Source organism: Pseudorasbora parva, chromosome 9 (assembly GCF_024679245.1).
Source record: "Pseudorasbora parva isolate DD20220531a chromosome 9, ASM2467924v1, whole genome shotgun sequence".
Taxonomy (NCBI): Eukaryota; Metazoa; Chordata; class Actinopteri; order Cypriniformes; family Gobionidae; genus Pseudorasbora; species Pseudorasbora parva.
In genome coordinates, this window is record NC_090180.1 from 31,635,484 (window position 1) to 31,658,226 (window position 22,743).

Sequence of the window (22,743 nt, forward strand, 5' to 3'; positions counted from 1 at the left end):
AATTCGAACACATTGTTTTCAATGAGTGTACGCACACCGGTGGCGGCATTCGGCGCCTGTCCGCGGCGACTCAGGAAGTTGTTCTAAATCCTGCCGCGCCACAGAGCGCCATTTCAAGGCTTTATATTAAAATTATATTATCGTTAAGGTATACTGATTTCAACCTTTGCTACAAGACACATTTGTTTTACATTCTGAGTTCAACAGCTTGAATAAAGTCTAAACATATTTTGAGGAAATGTATAATAAACGTAGCCTTTTAAAATGTGCGCGTCCGGTGTGCGATACCTGAGACACTGCGTGGCGCGCCGCCGAGCTCCGCGTCCGGTGTGCGACCCCCTTAAGGGACCTATATCATACACCCGGCGCAATGCGAAGCCAGGTGCGGTGCAAGTGTTTTTTGCTAGTTTCAGCCCGATGCAGTTATCATTTTCATGTCCTGCGCCACGGTTTAAATAGCAAAATTACTCGTGCCCATCTGTTCGCCCATCTAGCTATCATGGTCTGAAAATGAGGTTTGTTCAGGTGCATTGTTGGCGTGTTGGTATTTTGAGACAACTGAAAACAACATGTGCCATTAAGCAACAAAAAGCTGGTCTAAAGTCAAGAGTGCAGTATTTTTTGTGTTATTTAAAGAGCGTGTTAGAAATATGTGCCTATAGGTGGGTACACAACGCACATTCAATCAGATTTTTACGCACACAATGACGCACAACAGCACGCAAACATTTTTAAATATAAAAACATTTAAGGAGAAGCATTCTCCATGGCTCGAGCACAGCTGGCTTTTACAGGGAACGGGAGATGAGACTCTGAAGCCCCTTTCACACTGCGATTCCGGCAAATACACGGATAATGCGACCCGGCATTTGTTCCCGGGCTGCTAGATTTGGTCCAATTTTTAAAGTTTAATTTTAGTTTCTTTTGTATACGAACACTCTCTGCGTTTAAAACACCGACTAGCTCTTCTGGCACTGCAGGGTTGTATTATTGAACAAACAAGCTCTAGGAGTCGCATGATAACTACGTACACGTTGCGCCATTAGTTTTGGCTTTTGTTCACATAGCGCTCGTCCCGGGTCGAACCCCGCAATGTTACTAGGTCCCCGACCCGGTTTCAATTTGGTAATCAATTCCGGGACGTCGTTGCTTTCACACAGAAGGCGACCCGGCAATGTTCCGGGGATATTGCGGGTCCGACGTGCATTGTGAAAGGGGCTTGATTGGTTTATTGCACTTTACGTCCAAAACTTACCCTCAATTAGAGATTAGGTTCAACCCTTTTGGATCATGCGCCTGGCGTGTCGTTAAACTTGCAAAAGTGGATTCGGACACACGCTATGTGCACCCGCGCATTGCGCTTCAGACCATGCACTCAAATCGTTAAAATAGGGTCCCAAATCTTACAAACCAAAGAGCCAATCTCCAATCTCTAAAGTAATTATGTCAAACAAACATGCACAGTTGGAATTTCTGTTCAATGGGGCTTCACAGACTGCAAATACGTCTACTGGGGTCAAGAAATTTAACTGTGAAGCTATAAACCGTGTACAAATTATTTTTTATAATGATGCTATTTACTGACATATACTGACGTTGCTGTACGTTGCAGCCAGTGCAAAGCAAAGTAGGAACTCATTAGCCATTGGCTTAAGTCCAGACAGACTGATAGAAAGATAGCTCACCTGTTTTTCTTTGTTTGCTTCTTTACAGAGAAGAGCTATGGATGGCAGACAAAGCTCAATGAATAGTTTATATGTAGCAGGATAGGATGTGCGGTAGAAAGCTCTGGAGAGAGAGGGGAAGAGGAATAGATACGTCTCCTGAGACTGGAGCTGCTTTGAATATCTAATGACACTTTGGCTTTAACATGGGCTGCACTGAACACTGAGACTGTGGCATACGGCATATACACATCCATAACTAACACTGCCAAGCAAAAGATAACTGCATGAATTGTTGAACTTATGAATTCATTAATGAGTAGCTCATTAATGTTTGGCACTGATAAAGCACTTACATTGGCATTGGCATTCCTCAACCTTTCATGACAGAAATCATGTTTCTGAAATTATGCTTTGTGTTTTGAACTGTGGTTTTTCAGAAGATGATGTAGGAAATCACTTTTAAAAAACTACATCAAATGAGTAGCTGTATCAGTGATTTTCAGTGGGACTACAATGCTGTTGTCAGAAGGATGTCATCTTATCGTTTGATGGTCCTGATTGCAAGCACAATCCAGTAAAAGGCTGTAAAGAGTACAGCATGTGTCTAAGGCCCTGTTTTGGTCGCACCGATCACAAGTGGACGATGCTAAAAACAGGTATAACAGTGTCTAAAATGTTTTGAGCTTGTCCACTTTCCACCACTTCCAAAGGTAGTCAAAAACCTTCGAACAGATTGCTTTTGTAATGTAGACACTCGTGATCAAATGTGTTCAAAAAGCAAAAAGACCCCCTAATCTCCGCCTACTAAACTAAAGTGGAAAAAATTATGGGAAACGCACTAGCCAGACAGGATTTAAACTTTGTCGGCTGGAGATAAAAAGTTTGGTTTGAAGAAGAAAACATACCAAGCACAATGTTCTCTCTATTCCTGATTTCTAACAAACACTCACCGTTTGGTCTTGTGTCTGTCAGAGCAGAAACGAAAGCTGAATGTTCCTGATGAAAGAAGTGGTTGAAAGTGGACAAAAGAAATGAATTAAAACACCAGGTGTAAAAGGTGAATGTGTCTCCCTTACCTACTCGTGATTCGATCGACCAAAACGCATCTTAATACCAGCTGTAAACAGGGCCTATGTGGAAGAGACCGGTGATGGCTCTAGTCCTGTCTCTCATAATTTGAGAATTCGCAATTCGTAAAATTTTCAACAAATGGTTCATGATCCAAAAATCCAAGTTTACAATACATATGCATTGACTATTTAGTTACCAACAATCTGGTGTTAAGCTGCACAACTATACATTTATATTAAATAAAAATACTCACTCATAATAAACAAATTAGTGCCTAGTGCATATTCTCTGCTGCCGTAGCAGTTTTAAAGAGAAATAATATGACTACTTTTTAATTTATTCTTAGTTGTATGCATTTTAACACTATAGTATGTTATCATCACACTTTAATTGATTTCATTTTTTTTAATAAGAAAATTAAATATTTTGCTAAAAAAAATATTGCATTTGCAATCATGCATATTTAATATGATCTTCCTTACTGTTAGCTATCTGAGCTGAGCTCTAATCTGTTTGAGCTCTCTGACATTAGACTCATCTCCTCTTAAACAGGCTTTTTAAGCACTAGGAAGGAGCATATAAATTGATTGAAATGAAGTATAGTCCTTAAAGCTAGCTAGCCCTTAAAGATCAGTACCTTTAGTACATTTAAAAGTAAGTAGCAGCTATTTTAAAAAGGGGAGGTGCTGTTCAATATGTCTCACCCTGTCTTCCTGTTTTAATGGAAATCACATCACATTACATAAAGCTGTTTTTAAGTACTTCAAGTTTGTGTACTTTAGGACTTTAAGGTTGTTTATTGTCATTTTTTTTTTGGTTATTTGGTTATTTGGTTATTTTTTAAACAATGTTTAATTAAAAAGTTCAGAATGGTAGAATTGGGTTAATTACTTTAATTTACATATGGTCTACACCACTGATCTGTAAATGCTATAAGAACTGGATTGCTATTGAAGTCATGAAGTAAAGTCCCTGCACTGCCATATTGCTATACCCACACAATTTATTGAATCAATAGAAAATCACCTGGTTTTAATGAGCAAATATAACCTAACAAACTTTTTGTATCTTAAAGGATTAGTTCACTTTAAAATGAAAAAAATCCTAATAATTTACTCACCCCCATGTCATCCCAGTTGTTCATGTCTTTCTTTCTTCAGTCGAAAATAACGTTTTTTTGAGGAAAACATTCCGGGATATTTCTCCATATAACGTATTTAAATTGAAACCAATGGGTCCAAATCAATGCAGTTTGGAAGGGCTTTCTAAGGGCTCTGCACGATCCTAGTTGAGGAATAGGGCCTTATCTAGAAAAAACATTGGTAATTTTCAAAAAAAAAATCAAAACGTATATACTTTTTAACCACGAATGCTCGACTCTGGTGTTGTAATTGACCCAGTGTTAAAACAAACGTGCAAAGACTAAATCAAATGCTGATTACCTCAAGAACAGTTTGTAGAGAGCTTCATGGAATGGGTTTTCATGGCAGAGCAGCTGCATCCAAGCCTTACATCACCAAGTGCGATGCAGTGGTGTAAAGCCGGGTTTGGTGGTTTCCAGGAGGAAGGTACTTGCCTGACTGCATTGTGTCGCGTGTAAAGTTTGGTGGAGGGTGGAATATGGTGTGGGGTTTTTTTTAGGGTATGGACTTAGTTCCAGTGAAATAAATAAAAAAAGACATTTTGGACAATTTAATGCTCCAAACTTTTTGGGAACAGTTTGAGCATGGCATGACAGTGCACAAAGCGAGGTCCATAAAGACATGGATGAGCAAGTTTGGTGTGGAGGAATTTGACTGGCCTGCACCTCAACCAGATAAAACACTTTTGGGATGAATTAGAGCGGAGACTGCAAACCAGGCCTTCTCGTCCAACAACAGTGCCTGACCTCACAAATGCGCTTCTAGAAGAATGGTCCAAAATTCCTATTAAACACTCCTAAACCTAAGGTATTATAGCTGCAAAGGGTGGGCCAACTCCATATTAACCCCTATGGATTAAGAATGGAATATCATTAAAGTTCATGTGCATGTAAAGGCAGACGTGCCAAAACTTTTGGAAATATAGCATAAGTTTATGTTTAATAATTTCTGAATAATTGTGTACATAAATAAATATATATTTTGTCATCAGTGTGCAAAATAACATACATAGTAACAATTAATTTACATACAAACAACCTAAAAAGTAATCTTGAGCAACTGAAAAATCTGATTTTAGGTCAATATGGCTGTCAATCAGTGATGCACTTTGTTGGTTGGTAATAACAATATGTCCGCTCGAAAACTTTGAGTGGCTTCTGGTAGCTGGCAGTTTATAACTCTATATTTGTGGCATGTAGAAAGTGTTCACGTCCTTCTAGAACTTTTCTGAGAGCTCTGACTGATGGTCGTACCATGTGACCGCTGTACCACCTGACTGCTGCAGATTCATATGGGTCGATAGTTATTAATATGAGTCGATAGTTATCCATATGGGTCGATAGATAGAAACGCATATATAATAATAATATAGTTATAATAATAATAATAGATAAGGCCCTAATACATACATACATACATATAATACATACATACATATATACATACATACATACATACATACATACATACACACACACACACACACACACACACACACACACACACACATAAATTCCTTTTCATTTTTCCCCATTTAAATGGATAAGTGTGCCTATCTGCCTATGGTGGTGACCTTGAGGAGCTGTATCACTGAGCGTTTATGTGGAGATGGACAGCTGTTGCACTTCCAGGCTCCCTGAGGACAGCAGCGGCTGAACCGACAGGATGCTGAAACCAGCCGCAGAAACTCAATCCTCAGCCGGGCCGGAGCCAGAACCCCACCGGCGCTGAGAGCTTTAAGAGGTAAACATTCCTCTCCCATCCCCCTCTGGGGAGCGTTCCTACCATTCTACCCCAGCAGAAAGACAACCTCCCGAGGGACGCAACGCTTCACCCCCTCACGAATCATCTGCAGCACCCCTGTGGTGGGAAAAACAGCCAGCCGGATTGGGGGGTCAGTATGAGGAATGTTGAGGGGGTGCATACATTCTTCCTTTCCTGTTCCTGTGGAAGACAGCAAGTCCTGTGGGAGACATTCCTATAGCTGTCTCTCTCTCTCGCAACCTGCTTCTGCAGTTCTGCATTAGCACGATCAATAGTCCAATCACATCAGGGACCTGGGTGGATCCATCGGCCCATTCCCATAACGCAATGCAGTGGTCGTGGCTTAAGTGCACAGGGAGGTGTTAAAGCTGCTCTGGACAGGCCGAGACGACGGCAGCCATTGATCGAGGTGACACGTGACATCTCTTCCTGCCTCTCTCTCTCTTTGTGCCTTATTTTCGCGTAAAAATCAGTTAGATCAGTCACAGCCTTAGTCTTAGTCTGTTCCCTCACATATATGCTATCCAAGATAGGAGGAACAAAAATATTTTATTTTTTGTTTTGCCCACAAAAGCCACCAGGGTCTGTAATACCTAAAGAGAAAGCGGCTCGTTAGCATTTGTAATCATCTCACCTGGCTCATGCCTTCCCAGACGTACACAACCTGCTTCCTTCCATCTGTGTTCATGGACAATCAGTTCTGGGCAGGGGAGGTTTCGAGCCAATCACCTGAGCCACTAATGTCATGTGTCTAATAACTAACAGCCTAAATGACATCATGACAAAACCGAATGGCTGATGGTAGCACCAGAAAACAATCTCAAGACCTTCACTTGTCCTTAAAGCGGAAAGACGATTTTTGTCCATGAATAGTGTAGTTACTGCATCTGTAGTACTAGCTGGGTTAACTAAACCATGCTAACCAGCCAGACCTTGACCTCTTGATAAAACCTCTTGCATTGAAATATAGCACATTCATTTTTGTAATTAATATTTGTGAACCATGCTGGCAAAATGAGTTGGAATCGATCACTGGCACTTCTTTTCAGCACATGGTATTGTTTTAAAGCACAGCATTCCAACTTTGTGAATATTCATAGTGAATTCTAAATGGCATGAGTCTGAACAAATGACATGTGATTATCACACTCATGCTGATTTAAACAAAACAATCTCACTCGCGCAGACTGACAGGTTCGATGTTTGCAAACTAGACGCCTCAAGACAGTGTGTGATCCTAATATAAACAGAATTACAGTATTTTTAAATATCCGTCTTGTCTAATATTCACACAAACATCATCTGTCATCTCTTTGTGAATGTTTGGTTAACTGATGGGAAAATACATCTGATGTGAAAAACATTAAATTAGATCAGTGCAGTACAATCGGTCTAAATATACACAGGCAAATATATTGACCTCGATCTGCAACAAGGTCATATTGGCTGATAAAATCAGCAGATCAATAAATCAGGCTCTACTTAAAATCCGTGGTAATAACACAAAATTTCAAGTCAACACCAAATATCTATATGAAAAATATATATAAATTCCCATGATACCACAATTGTTTGATTAAAATGAATGAAACAGACAGCCAATGTATATATTAAGACTGACTGCAAAGCACAGATCTAAAATAATGTTGCCCATCAGATGTATTTCCCCAACAAATGTATGCCATATATGCCGCAGATATGAACCAGTGCCCAAGCATACCCACGTGTCTCACAATGTATGAATATTCCCACAAAATTATGTCAAAATGCCTGTCTTTTTAAGTATCATCCTTAACAGTCAGTTATGTTTTAAGTGAACGTAAACATGAAATTTGACACCTGAACCGCCAAGTTTTTTGCAAATTTACAAAAGTTTCATGGCCCACAGGGTATCTTGTGTGAATATCTAAACATGCAATACATTCAATATTTTTTATCAAAACTTGAATGTGGGTAAGAATAAGGATAAGTTTACATATGCATCTGTTTATATGAGATTGCTTGTTTATGCTTCATTTTCGCCTGTGTTTTGATCAGGAGATTCTGTACTTGTTCAGGAGATGTGTAAAGCCTTTTCTCATAAAAGATGAAATAACAAAAGACTACAAAATTACTCACTTTTCTTGACTGAATAACTTTAAGACTTAATCTATATTTACAGTGAAGACTATGAAGTGATATTTTACATTTGATTACTATTTCTGTAGCCAACCTGAAAATGTAGTTTAGACCTATGAAAAACCTGAAAATAATAGTTTTTCATTTGTATGTTTGTTCTGTTGTATCTATGTACAATGTATGTATATTATGTACATACTTTGTTATATATACAGTAAAAGTCAAAAGGTATGGTTGCTAGGTGATTTTTTTTTTTTTTTTTTTTTTTTTGAAACTTCAGAAAACTTTAACTTTATTTGTTGACTCTGTTGTCAACAATTACTTAATTCCAGGTGTAGCTCATTTGAAACTTGGAAAAGGTTTTTGGCATTGGTCAGTTCGAAAACATTGATGATTTGAAAAGGTTAAAGGATCCTGGAAAAAAATAGTCATAATTGTATGGTTAATTGTCAAAAATAAGTGCATTGGAAATTAATGGAAAAATAATAATAATGTATTTCATATAAACAATTTCATAACAATAAATGTACTATGTTCAAGTTCTCTTTTTTTTAAACTTTTTCACTTATAATCTATAATCATTCTAATAATCTGCCAAGTGTAGTCTTTAAAAAGAGACCAATCTTAAGTCTGTGCTCCCCCTCAAAAAACTAATTCTGTCAGTTTTGACAGACACATGAGCAGCACAAGAGGGTTAACAAAAGTCAAAGAGCTCCTTGCTTTACTTTTGGTTTCCAGTGAAGAATCCATTGCGTTGAAGACCGTGACTAAAGGCTGCAAAGAATCATAAATACGGACAGAGCACAGCAATGTAAAATCTGTGTTTGTAGTCAACATTTCAAAATGAGGACCACGGACACAGTGATTTAGGCCAAACGGAGGGGAAAACTGAAAGAAGCTGCCAGTTCCACCCAACCACCCGAAGTAAAACGCCATTGTGTATGTGCTAAGAAAACTGTTGCCATAGTGTTTAATTTTTATCATAATGCTGTATATAGAGTAGACTAAAGCTAATGATACACAGGGCAACTTTTTGAGCAATGTTGCTGAAAGAAGTTGCTTGGGCACTTTCCTATCTGGATATCCAAAGAGAAATTTGTTGCCCATTACCAATGGGGAAAATCCCACAGAAATATCTTTCAGCAATACTGCCTGGCAACATTGCTCAAAAAGTTGCCCTGTGTATCATCAGCTTAAGGGACAGATTTACTAAACAGGGCAAATTAGCATGAGAGCACAATTCCAAAAAAGAGTGGTAAGTTATGCATGTGATCTACTGACGACATACAAAATAATGAACACAGCTGGATCATTTTCATAATGACAAACACAATCTGCCAGTTAGCGTCTGGTTTAAGATATGTTTTTTGTGCTGCAAATAATGGTGCAAACCCCAGTAAATTGACGAGCACAAACCTTAGTAAATCACCTTACAGGATTCATTAAAATACTCCCATAAATACTGTGCCTGAAAGGGAATCTCCTACAGATGCTAATACCATGGTCTGTTTTAATACTCGATTCTGATTGGCTGGAAGGTGTGCAGTAAAACCGTTTAATGCACAAGTAGTTCCAGTCAGTTTGATTACTGTTCGACATTAATCCGCCACTATAAACACTGCTAACCATAGTAACACAGTTACGCTTGCAAAGAGAGTGACAGTGGCAGACTGCAGTATCAGCCACAGATATGTCTATCCGAATAAAGTAATCTATGGCAACATTAAGCGACATGAGACATGATGTGACATACAGAAGCCAATGGCACGTCACTATGCGCAGGTATGTATACGTATACATATCTATGACTGCGCGTATTGACACATCCGTGGCACATACGGTCTTCATTGTCATGTCACTGACATTATTGCGACACACACTGACACCTGTATGACACTGAGTTGCGGAACATGTCCCCGTGTGTCGTGCGTTTTTTTAGTTCTACGATGGTCGTGACACCTATACTGACAGACTCAAGCACCTATATTATTATTTAATTGATTGCCTTAAATGTAATGTCTTTATAGGTTGACGCAGGGTTTATTTCACACTAGGCTACAAAATGATGATTAGTTCAAATAAAGATTGCCTTGTCACTGCAGTGTTGCCTGTCATTCATAAATAATTTTAATAAATCCATAATCCAAGTAAATCCAAGTTTTTTAATGCTAGAAGAGGGTTTGCAATGACACAAGCTGTTAGTAAATCTGGCCCTAAGTTTGATACCAATTTTTAGAAATAAACCTACCCTTAGAATAACTGTTCTATTAATAACCCTCTACTGATCGGACTGTCCGTGGGCAGGGACAAAAAAAAAAAAATGTGGAAGTACAATCTGTAGTTTTCAAACAAACCCTGGAGCTGTCAAAAGGCTCAACTTTTGCTGACAAATAAACATGGATTTCTCAGTCCAGGTAACACATAGAACAAGTAAACCTTGTTAATTATACTTACTTGCACATACTATACTTTACATACCGACATTGTAACCAAAGCGGGTTGAAAATCAAAGTTACACTGAAGGCTTTAAGTAAATCAGGCTAGTTATGAAGATTAATGAGTGTTCAAGCCTTTTCTGCTGAATTTAATCTGTGAAAATGTTATAAAAATACTGAATGCAAGCTCCTGGTTTTAATATCAGACCCATGTGAAGCAGCCACCGTTCACACTGAGCTACTTCTAAACCGGCTTTCACCTGCACACTTCTCTGCTCTTCTTCAGACATGCAACGCTCCCAAATGACTATTGCATTCTTCTGTTTGGCCTCCACAGGGAACTCATTTAAACCACAATCTCAAGTACTGAACAATTAAGATGTATTTGTCAGCGAAACAGGGCTTTTTTTAATGAGGGGCTGGTCTGATGGCAGAAGTCTGTAGAGAAGTCGCTGATCAAATAGAGCCAAATCAATTATGCAGAAGTACTGACTTATAGAAACCTAATCTCCAACCTAGGGACCAAACATAAATTGTTTGAGTACAAATGTATTCCTAAGCGACAAACTGCAATAAAGCAGTGGATGAAAATAATAATGAAGCAACATCGGCTGCGTTTGAACTGCGTCAGACATGAGTCAGATCTGAGCTTCTGACTGACTTTTGAATGGATCTAATTCCCAAACATTGGCTCAATGCAGAAATGGCAAGGTATTGCTCAATGAATCAGTATTAAAATTATAAAACAGAAAGATAAGTTGTTACATACAATATTAATAGCTGTTATCTAGCGAGGAATTCTGGCCATTTTTAAGCAAACTAGATTTGAAGTGCAGTTCACAGAGTACAATGCACATTCTGAAGGAGCTTGAGTAATTCATTTGTACTTTTGTGCAGTTCCAAACATTTCGTCTGTTTTCACTTTCTCTCATCATTGAGAAATACTAGAGACCCTAAAATGATGGTGTGTGTCCGATTTACAAAAAGTTTGTATATAACGTGGTCCTTATTTACCTGTGAGGTGACATTGATGAGTCTTGTGTGGAGTGAGAGTGCTCAGGGGCTCAAACGCCTGCTCTTCCTCCTCCTCTTCCTCCTCCTCGGGACAGATCTGGCTCCTCAGATGGCCATTTCCTTCATCCTTTGACTCAATCTCCACAACAGCGTCTGGATCTGAGAGATTAAGCACAGCAGTGATAGTCATCAATAGGGGCATTAAGATCTGCTCTCACATTATGTCAGAGATTCTCAGAGATAATAGAGACATTTTTGCTCAAGTAGTAATTGTATTGATTACTTGTATTACTTTTAATTAGCAAAATGCATTGTTGTTTTTTTCAGTATGAATTAACACTTCCAAATGAAGGTAATTTGATCTACCAGCCATTGTGGCGGACAAATGGTCATGTATTGGCCTTTGACAATAACAATGCATTCTTGTTGAAGGAATGCACTTAATGTATTGAAGAAGAGGTGTTCACAAAGCTGGTTGCATTTAGATTTTAAGCTCTAAGAGCATTGGAAATAAACTCAGCAGGATGTGTTCCCCAATTGAATAGACCGTATTGACTAGCTACTTAAGACATAATGTACTATCAACTGCAAAATAAACAAGAATAGGTGATCAGGAACCTGATGTGAATATCCCTGTTCCTCAGCATTGTTCTGTGATTACTTACTGTACTCAAGGAGCTTAAATATACGTACAGATATCAAGTAGCTCAAAGCTTGGTCTATAATGGAGTTACTGGAGAAACCACTGTTCTCAGATGAACATCCATTGATCTCAGGTGGGTTCCATCACAAACTGTCCATTTGCACAAAATTGTCTAGCATGTGGGAATCTGAGGAACACAAACTGCACAGTCTACCATCAGCCAATAAGAGTCGGTCAACCAGATTTGCCAGGTCACTCACAACAGGTCTAACTTACTAGTTTTGATATCAAAGAAAAATAATGACGAATGTATTTGAAACAAAAAAGCATGTTGAACTGCACTAATTGAAAAAAAAAATCAATTTCATCAACAGTGCTTGCATTTTAACGGTCTGAAATTCAACATGAATATTTCAACTCAAAACATTTCAAACATTATTTTCATTATTAAAACTTAAATAAATAAAATTAGTCTTCCAGACTTTTCATCCCATTTTATTTCGCTTTTGAAATTCACTTCCACAAATTCAGTGGTTTAAATTCGACAGAATATTCAACACTGCACATCCGGGAAGTGCAGAAAACTAGTAGAGTACCGATGCATAATCTCCGTCCACTGTTACTCTTCCTCAACAGAAGGTGGTGCAAGCACCTGTTGACGAAGACCAAATCCAGATAGCACACATACATCGCAAAGATGACCAGAGTTGTTATTTTTAACCCGAAAAAGCTCACCGCTAGCCTGACAAGCCAGACCCACATCAAGATGTTTGGTCTGGAAACTCACCATTGACAGGGCTCAATCCGAGGGGCGGGATAAACGGTTGTCTTTCAAACTCCCTCTGCACGCGATAGGATAGCGCTACACTAACCAGAGCAACGAAGGTGAAGCAGAGCTAGTTGACAGATTAAACTTTCGCCGTATCCAGTCGGCAAAACTCCGAACACATCTTCCTTTTTTAAGAATGACTTCATCGCCGTTGTTTGTTCTTTTCTCAGAGAAAAGCTTAATTCCCCTTAAGTCTTCCAGAGTCGCAGTCAAAGCTGATTCGAAAGACCGCCGTTCGCCAGCTTCTGTGTTTACTAGTAGCACGCAAGCGCAACTCAGCCGTCATTATGTTAAGCCCCGCCCACCGACTCTATACACGATGTGATTGGCCTGACCAGAGTTTGGTTTTTACAGCTTTTTACAGCTGTGTATTGAGAGTTGCTAGACACTCGCGGCAAATTAGATTTGCTGCCACTAGGGTGCATCTAGATTTCTAGGCTAGCTCAAAGCATGTACAATTCAGAAACCACTTTTATTACTTCTTAAAAATAAAACTAATGAAATAGCTCTGATTTCTGTGACTACAGAGACAATGGTAACTTTATCTACCGTATAGCGTCATAACCAGCACATTCACAAAGGAGATTTGTGTACATTCACAAAATATAACATGCGGTACTTGCATTTTCTAAAAAATTAAGTTGGTCAAGGAGTTGGTATTTATCCATCTTTGAGAATTCCTCTCGCTGTGTGAGGTTCTCCAGAATCAAGTTGTTGTTGTTTATCAAAACTAGCATGAGCTGTAAAGGCTCCGGCCTATTCTGAAAAGGGGGCAGGGAACAGCAGCTCATTTGCATTTAAAGAGACGCACATAAACAGTGTGTTTTTGCTGCCACCCAAATAAGGGCATTCAAAACATCCTATAACAAATAATATGTGGAATATTTTGAGTTGAAACCTCATAGACATAAAGACATTTGAGACTTATATCACATCTTGTGAAAAGGGTTAGATAGAAGAATTTGTTTTATATTTGTTAACATAAAAATTATATATATATATATATATATATATATATATATATATATATATATATATATATATAATTTAACCTATGTACAGTATATACATGCATTTATTTCTAAAATATATACATGTGTTTATGTATTCAAATATAAATATACACGGTACACACACATATATTATGTTAACACAAACTTTTATTTAAGGTGTGATTAATCATAATTAATCACTTGACAGCCCTAATTCATAGATTTGTAAACATTTCTGCATGTGTAACGTTGTTCATAAAGGATTTACACTTTAAATATCATATATAAATATTGTAAATTTACTGCGCAAGTACATGTGCATGTGGTAGAATTTTATAAATACAAATACTCACAGGATCACGATGCATCATCAGACTAAGGATGTTGTTGTAGTTTATACCACATAACAGTTTATTTACCAAGATGATAAGACAAGCATGAACGAATCGCAAATGAACTCACTGAAAGATGCCCTGAACGTAGCGGTTATTTTAAGACTGAACTTTAACAATCCATGTGCAGGAGAATCTCTCGAGATGCTGCCATTGATGTGCACTACAGTGAGACAGATCAATAACAGAGTGTTCGAGGATTTGACCGCCCTCCTGAATACACACGAGCCGCCACACAAAGCAGGGAAGGCCACTGAAGAAAGGGAGCATTACTGGACTCAGTAAAACATAATAAAGCATTTAGACGTTCTCATTTTATAGCATGCCATAAAGTCGCACGCTTTTCAACAAATGTATGCAGACCGAGACAAACGAATGCAGATCTCTAAAGCACAGCACTTTCTCACTAACGCTGTCCTTCCGATAGGAGAAACGTGGCACTCTTTTATTGACTGTCACTGGTTATTATACAGTCATAAAGTCTAATAAGAGATCACAAAGCAGAACCTGACATGACATGAATATATTTTCAGGACATTTTAAAATGCAAATATATGTTCTTAAGAAATAGCCTTTGTGAACAGACCGATTTTGAAAAGTGGAATTTATCAATACACAAATGACATGAATAAGTGATTTCTCTTTTCCCTCCTTTCTCCAATTCCTCCAGCAGCACGAGTTCATTCTGGATATCGATCTTCTTCCTCTAAACACACACACACACGCACACTCACTCGCACACACACAGTCTAATGCACTCCTCGACTCATATTCTCGTCAAAAGAATAGCAAGGGCCAGAGCAGAAAAAAAAGTGCAGTTTTATAAGAGAAAGATGGAGAGAGACAGCGAAAGAGATGCATAATGAGATGTCTGAAGACACTGATCCCAGCCACATGCCATAAGAACAGCAACGTTACTTTAGAGACAGTTCACTCATGTACTGTTGCTTACTGCACATTATCCCCAAACAAACTCTATATACGCTTCAGCATTTTGCCTCAGTCAGCTCAATGACATCTGGTGCCGCTCCAGAGCTCTTTTTCTCCCAATGCTAGGATTACTAGGAGGAAATTACTTTTCACACTATTTTTTTTGTGAAAAGTTTCCACTGATGATGTGAACAACATCCATTGCTCTATGAGTCCACAAAGGGTGTGACCTGATGAATCAGTATCACAGCACAGCAACTAACCATCAATTCATGCTTTTTGACATAGATACATTTTATGAGAACAATGGCATACTTTATTTATACACCCATAACTTATCTTAGTTTCGATCATTTAAAAAGATTGTCTTTACTTCGTTTACACTTTCATCGGTTTGGTTGTTAATGTCAGGGAAGATATGGTTGTTCAGCACATCCCACAGATGCTCAATTTGATTGAGATCTGGGGGATTTGGAGGACAAGCCAACACCTTAAACTCGTCGATGTGCTCCACAAACCATTCCTGAATCATTTTTGCTTAATGGCAGGATGGATTATCCTGCTGAAAGAGGCCACAGCCACCAGAGAATACAGTTTCCATGAAAGGATGTACATGGTCTGCAACCATGCAAAGGTAGGTGGTACGTGTTAAAGTAACATCTACATGGATAGCAGGACCAGCAGAACATTGCCCAAAGCATCACACTGCCTCCGCCGGCTTGCCTTCTTCCCATAGTGCATCCTGGTGACGTGTTCCCCAGGTAAGCAAAGCACCCGGCCAGCCATGTGATGTAAAATAAATTGTGATTAATCAGACCTGATCACCTCTTCCATTGCTTTGTGGTCCAGTTCTGATGCTCACGTGTCCACGGTTGGCCCTTTTAGCGGTGGACAGGGGTCAGCATGGGCACCCTGACTGGTCTGCGGGTATGCAGCCCCATACGCAACAAAATGAGATGCACTGTGTATTCTGACACCTTTCTATCAGAACAAGCATTAACTTTTTGAGCAATTTGAGCTACAGTAGCTCGTCTGTTTGATTGGACCACACGAGCCAGCCTTTGTTCCCCACGTGCATCAATGAGCCTTGGCCACCTATGACCCCCTAGCCATGCACCACTGTTCCTTCCATGGACAACTTTTGGTAGATACTGACCACTGCAGACTGGGAAAACCCCACAAGAGCCGCAGTTTTGGAGATACTCTGACCCAGTCATCAAGCCATCACATTTTGGCCCTTGTCAAACTTGCTCAAACCCTTACGCTTGCACATTTTTCTTGCCTCTAACACATCAACTTTGAGGACAACATTTTAAATTGCTTCCCAATATATCCCACCCACTAACAGGTGACATGATGAAGAGATAATCAGTGATAAACATCCCCCTATTCTGATTGGCTTCTTCACTTGGTCTCCTCTCCACCAATCAGCTGGTGTGTGGTGAGCGTTCTGGCGCAAAATATGGCTGCCGTCGCATCATCCAGGTGGATGCTGCACATTGGTGGTGGTTGAGGAGATTCCCCCCTTCAATGTAAAGCGCTTTGAGTGCCTTGAAAAGCGCTATATAAATCGAACAAATTATAATGTTATACCTGGATAGATGTTATGCCTGGTCGGTGTATATCCAAGTAAAAAGGCTTCTCAAAAAAAGAACAAAATAGGGCAGGGTTTGATTTTGTCTGCGGTGAATTGATTGGATAGTTGTGGTTTTCTATTGGTGGCTCTCATGTGAGTGACTGGTTGCCCTGCGCTCGTCATCAGAGAAGAAAAGAAATGTTAATCCAAGAGGAAGGTTAAGTTATTCTGATTCAAGATTCATATTGAATTTAAACCAATAATGATGTCCAATGATAACTCGTATAGCAATATTTCATTAAAAAAACAAAAACAAGAATATATCACCTTGGAATTATCAGGTTCTATCTGACATTTTTGTCAAAATTCACATATTCTGTGACAACTTATTTACATTATGTGAATGTGATTATTATAGATTTTTTTTAAGCTGTGTACATTTCTGAATTTTTTTTATTTAAAAAACAAAAAGGTTATATCTACAAAGTCGAACTCTAGCTTGGTGCTATTAGGTTCTATTTGCAAGGCAATTAGCACTTTGAATGAACACAAGAGGACAAATGAGCATAGACTGTTCAAACTGTCAAAACTCTGATTTAAACACTCAAAAGCCCAGACACATATAACCTTCCTATCTATCTATCTATCTATCTATCTATCTATCTATCTATCTATCTATCTATCTATCTATCTATCTATCTATCTATCTATCTATCTATCTATCTATCTATCTATCTATCTATCTATCTATCTATCTATCTATCTATCTATCTATCTCATCCATCCATCCATCCATCCATCCATCCATCCATCCATCCATCTATATCTATCTAAAATTCTAGCTTTTAAAAACTATTAAAATAAAACTATTTAAAAACAAAAAAAAAAAAAACGATTCCTGCAATAATGGGTTAAATTACCCACACTGTAAAAAATGATTTAGAAAAAAAGTTGCCTGGTTGCCTTAAAATTTTGAGTTCATTGAAATTAAAATTTTGAGTTAATACAATGAACATTTTTTGAAATTTGACAACCTTTTTTAAAATATTATTAAAAGATTTTGTAAGCATATTGCGTAATTGTGTGTGTTTTATTTCTGATGACCCAAATAGTGCTATTTTAATGATTTATCAATTTTTTTATGTGGTTCAGATACAATAATATTTTAAGTTATTTATTATATAATTTTTTTAATTATATTTTATTTATAATATTTATTAAACAAATTTCCTTCATTGTATTAACGTCTCAGGTTACGTATGTAACCCTAGTTCCCTGAGGGAACGAGACGCTGCGTCAAAACGCTGTGAGAACGCCTCTGCGTTAATGCGTCGTGAAGCGCCTGTAGAACCATTCCATCGGAAAAAAGATCGATCGTCGCCGACGTGATGACGTCGCCGACGTGATGACGTCATCAACCGGAGACTATAAAAGGTCCGCGAACACAAACAGGAACTAGCTTCTGATAAAGCCTGAAGTAAGTGATCACGGACACGCCGGGAGTATGGCAGAGCGACGCAGCGTCTCGTTCCCTCAGGGAACTAGGGTTACATACGTAACCTGAGACGTTCCCTTTCGGGGAACTCGAGCTGCGTCGAAACGCTGTGAGAACGCTTATACCCACATCGCCATAGGACCAAGTGTCTCGTATGTGTGAAGCCGAAGCGCACACGGTTACGAGAGTACCTGTGCCCCAACTGTAGATGCCAGGTCTAGTTCATAGAACCTGACGAAAGTTAAAGGAGACGACCATCCGGCCGCGTTTACAAATATCGTGGAGGGAAGCCCCCGACAAAAGTGCTTAAGAAGCAGCCATACCCCTGGTTGAATGCGTCCGGACAGCCAGTGGAGACTGCTGCCCGGCCGCCTCATAAGCAAGTGAGATGGCCTCGACCACTCACTTGCTCATCCTCTGCTTAGATACTGGTCTACTCTGCTCTAACAGGGCACAGCAGATTAATCTTCCTGGTCTGACGTCGTGAAAGGAGGAGGACAGAATGCTTGAAGAGTAATGGGGCCCCGTGGGCTCGTAGGAACCTTGGGGACATAACCCGGCCTGGGATGAGAAATCCCCGGCGCAAACTCTAGACATGAGGGCCCTACAGACAGGGACTGAATATCTCTTATTCTTTTGAGAGATGAAATAGCCAAAAGGAATATAGTCCTGAGGTGAGGAACTTATCCGACACCTCCTACAAGGGTTCAAACGGAGGCTCGGACAAGCCCCGCAAAACACAGGCTAAGTCCCATGCTGGGACCCTCGAGTGCATAACAGGCCTCAACCTTAAAGTGCCACGGAGGAAACGTGTAATCAGAGGGTGTCTTCCCAAGACACTCCACCCAAAGGGACGTGGACGGCACCCAAGGCCGCCACGTACGCCTCTATTGTGGAGGGGGTCAACCCTGCCGAGAACCTTGCCTGCAGAAACTCCAGCACTGTACCAACCGGGCAGTTAACTGGGTCCCACTGGCGTTCTCTGCACCATGCTGAGAAAAGTTTCCCTTTCAGAGCGTACAGTTTCCTCGTGGACGGAGCTCTGGAGTGAAGGATGGTCTCTACGACCTCGGCCGAGAGACCTTCCTCTATGAGCCTAGCCCCCTCAGAGGCCAGGCCCACAGTTTCCACATCTCTGGGCGTGGGTGCAGGAATCTCCCGCCCGCCTGAGAGAGTAGATCCCTCCTGGTCGGAATCTCCATCGGAGAGCCTTCCAGGAAAGATATCAGGTCCGAAAACCATACTCGGGTCGGCCAGTACGGAGCCACTAGGAGTACCTGGGCCCCGTCCCGGCGTACCCTCTCCAGAACTCCTGGAAGCAAGACAATCGGGGGGAAGGCGTACAGAGGTAGCCTCGGCCACCCCTGTACCATGGCATCCAACCCCAGCGGGTCTGGATGGGTCAGAGAAACCACTGCGGGCAGTGAGAACTCTCCGCCGAAGCAAATAGCTCCCATATACCTTCCATAGGAGCTCCACCACTTCTGGGTGGAGTCTCCATTCCCCGGGCCTCGGCCCCTGCCTCGACAGGCTGTCTGCTTCCTGATTCAGGACCCCCGGGATATATACTGCTCTGACTGACAGCAATTTCCCTTGGGCCCACAGGAGGATCCGATGTGCCAATTGTCCAACGGACGGGACCTCAGACCCCCCTGGTGATTTATATAGACGACCACCGATGTGTTGTCTGCACATGGTGGCCCCTTGAGGTCGGGCAGGAACTGTTTCAATGCAAGAAACACTGCGAGCATCTCTAGCCGATTTACGTGCCAGTGCCGCTGATGTTCCTGCCATAGACCCTGGGATGAGCGACCACTCATGGTCGCCCCCCCAGCCCGTGAGAGAGGCATCTGTCGTTAGCGTTACGCGACGAACATGAGCCCCCAACACGGGACCCTGAGAAAAAAAACCCCGGGTTTTTCCACATGACCAGAGCACGTAGGCATCGCCGCGTGACTTTGATCGTGCGGAGCGGATTTCCCCTCGGGGAGAACCCTTTTGTTTTGAGCCACCACTGCAGTGGCCTCATGTACAGTAGGCCAAAAGGTATCACGTTGGACGCTGCTGCCATGAGACCTAACAGTTTCTGGAACCGTTTCACAGTGACGGCTCGGCCTAGCTTCTGTTCTTTGGCGGCTGCCAGGATCGATGCTATGCGTGTTGGCGATAATTGCGGCCGCATAATTACCGAGTCCCAGTTCACACCTAGAAAAGTGGTTCTCTGAGCCGGAGAAAGCACACTCTTCTTGGCGTTCAGCCTCAACCCCAGCTTCGACATATGGGCGAGAACAGCATCTCGATGCTGAACCGCCATCTGCTCTGTATTCGCTAGAATCAGTCAGTCGTCGATATAGTTCAGTATGCGGATGCCCTGTAGACGCAGCGGCGCCAGAGCTGCATCCACACACTTGGTGAACGTGCGGGGTGACAGTGCTAGACCGAAGGGAAGTACACGATATTGGTATGCCTCTCCCCCGAAGGCAAACCTCAGGAACTTCCTGTGATGTGGAAGGATGGAGACATGAAAATACGCATCTTTGAGGTCTATGGTGACAAACCAATCCTCCGATTTGACCTGCGCTACAATCTGTCTGAGTGTAAGCATCTTGAATTTGAGCTTGGCCACCGAGCGATTCAATAGCCGCAGATCTAATATCGGGCGTAAGCCCCCATCCTTCTTCGGCACGATGAAGTAACGGCTGTAAAAGCCAGACTCCCTGCTGGGAGGGGGAACCCTCTCTATAGCCCCTTTTTGCAGGAGTGTCTCTACTTCCTGTGCCACTACCAGAGCCTGCTCCGGGCCCACCTCTGTAGGTAGGACACCGCAGAAAGGAGGTGGCCGACTTCCGAACTGAATGGCGTACCCCTTTTCTATTATCTGCAGGACCCACTGAGATATATTTGATAGACGTTTCCACTCGTCTAGAAAATCTACTAAGGGAACCAGCCTCTCGAGGCTGGCCTCTGGTGTATTTTGAGCAACAAGCACAGTGCCCTGAAGCGGCGGACCGGCAGGGAACGACTGACTTGACTGCTCGGGAGCCCCCCGAAGGGGGAGCGGACCACCCTCGAGTGGCCCGCGGGGACCGTCTGCGCCCCGGCATTGCGGCGGGGTTGGCAGCGCGGCCCCCAGAGGGCGCTGCAGGACAACGGGTACCGTAGGCAGAGGTAAACACCGTTTCCCTTCGGAGGGGACTACCCTCAGCGTCATTTTGTTTCCCCTGCCCTCCGAGGAGGGGGCGGACCACCCTCAGGTGGCCCGCGGAGACCCTCTGCGCCCCGACATTGCGGCGGGGTTGGCAGCGCGGCCCCTTGAGGGTACCGAAGGAAGACGGGTACCGTATGCTGAGGTAAGCACCGTCTTCCCACGGAGGGGAAACTAAGGGAACCAGCCTCTCGAGGCTGGCCTCTGGTGTAATTTGAGCAGCGAGTGCAGTGCCCTGAAACGGCGAACCGGCAGGGAACACCTGACCTGACTGCTCGCATGCCCTCCGAGGAGGGGGCGGACCACCCTCAGGTGGCCCGCGGAGACCTTCTGCGCCCTGACATTGCGGCGGGGTTAGCAGCGCGGCCCCCTGTGGGCACCAAAGGAAGACGGGTACCGTGTGCTGAGGTAAGCACCGATTTCCTTCGGAGGGGAAATGCCAGGGACGATGCAGCTGAAGGCGAGAGATAGCTCGCAAGCGTCTCTTCGATCTTCGGCATCGCCCCATAACCATAGTGTCTCAGCCCAAATATATTACTATATGTAGATGTATGTGGGCTGAACACTCTATATGATACCGCTTGTTTCCTCCATGACCTAGACACCTCGGTGTGCAGGTCAGGGAAGAATGGCCGGACGTTGATGCTTTGCACGAGAGGGCAGGAATCGCTCATCTAATTTCGTTCTCTCTGATTTCGATGGGATTCAGATATTTCAGCCAGCCAGTCATTTCTTATTTTTATATTTAACCTGGCCACAGCTCTCGTGAGAACCTCAACTCACTAGCGGGTGACTGAAGTGGCGAGTCTTCAGTCGCGATGCTCTCAACGTCCACCTCCTCGGAGCTGGATAGTTGGAGCACCGGTGCCCCGCCCAGGGAGGAAGAGACCGCAGAGCGGGCTTCCAAACCCCGAGACGAGACACTGGACGATACAGGTGAGGGCTGAGATAAGGCTGGGCCCGTCTCAAACCCCTCTGTAAAGTCCATGTGTGAACCCCACGACTGAAGCCACCGCTCTGCCTCGGCAGCAGCGGTACCAGAGCCGCGGGGAACACGAGCCGAGGCACCCTCCTCGAAGAGTGCCCGGCGGGAGCGCAGCGTTCTCAGTGGCATACGCTCACAGTGCTCGCAAGCAGCCCCCTCGAGGGCTGCCTGGGCATGCTGCGCTCCCAAGCAGGCTACACAAAGAGAGTGTGTATCCCCGCTCGTGATGTAGCGTGGGCAGGGATGAACACACCTCTTAAAGCTGCTTTCACTCGCCATTTTACTCTATCTATTTTATTTTCTCTTTGTTTGTTAATATATACTGCAATATTTAACAAAAGGGTGGAAAATCTCTGGATATAGACAGACAAAAACACCAAATAGACAGACAGGTTCACACAGATCGCTTGCTGAAGGCTCAGAAGCTAGTTCCTGTTTGTGTTCGCGGACCTTTTATAGTCTCCGGTTGATGACGTCATCACGTC

The 22,743-nt window shown here is 42.1% G+C and overlaps 1 protein-coding gene across 2 annotated transcripts in view; it reads right to left on the minus strand.

The window, feature by feature from the left end:
• The window catches only part of LOC137088873 (zinc finger protein 521), a 136,772-nt gene that overhangs the window by 98,465 nt on the left and 15,564 nt on the right, over nt 1–22,743 (minus strand). For both annotated transcript variants that reach the window (XM_067452234.1, XM_067452233.1), the window contains exon 2: nt 11,212–11,370. Coding sequence is in view for 1 of the 2 variants with exons in the window: in XM_067452233.1 (XP_067308334.1) it covers nt 11,212–11,370 (159 nt within the window). In the remaining variant the exon portion in view is untranslated. The remainder of the gene's footprint in view (nt 1–11,211; nt 11,371–22,743) is intronic.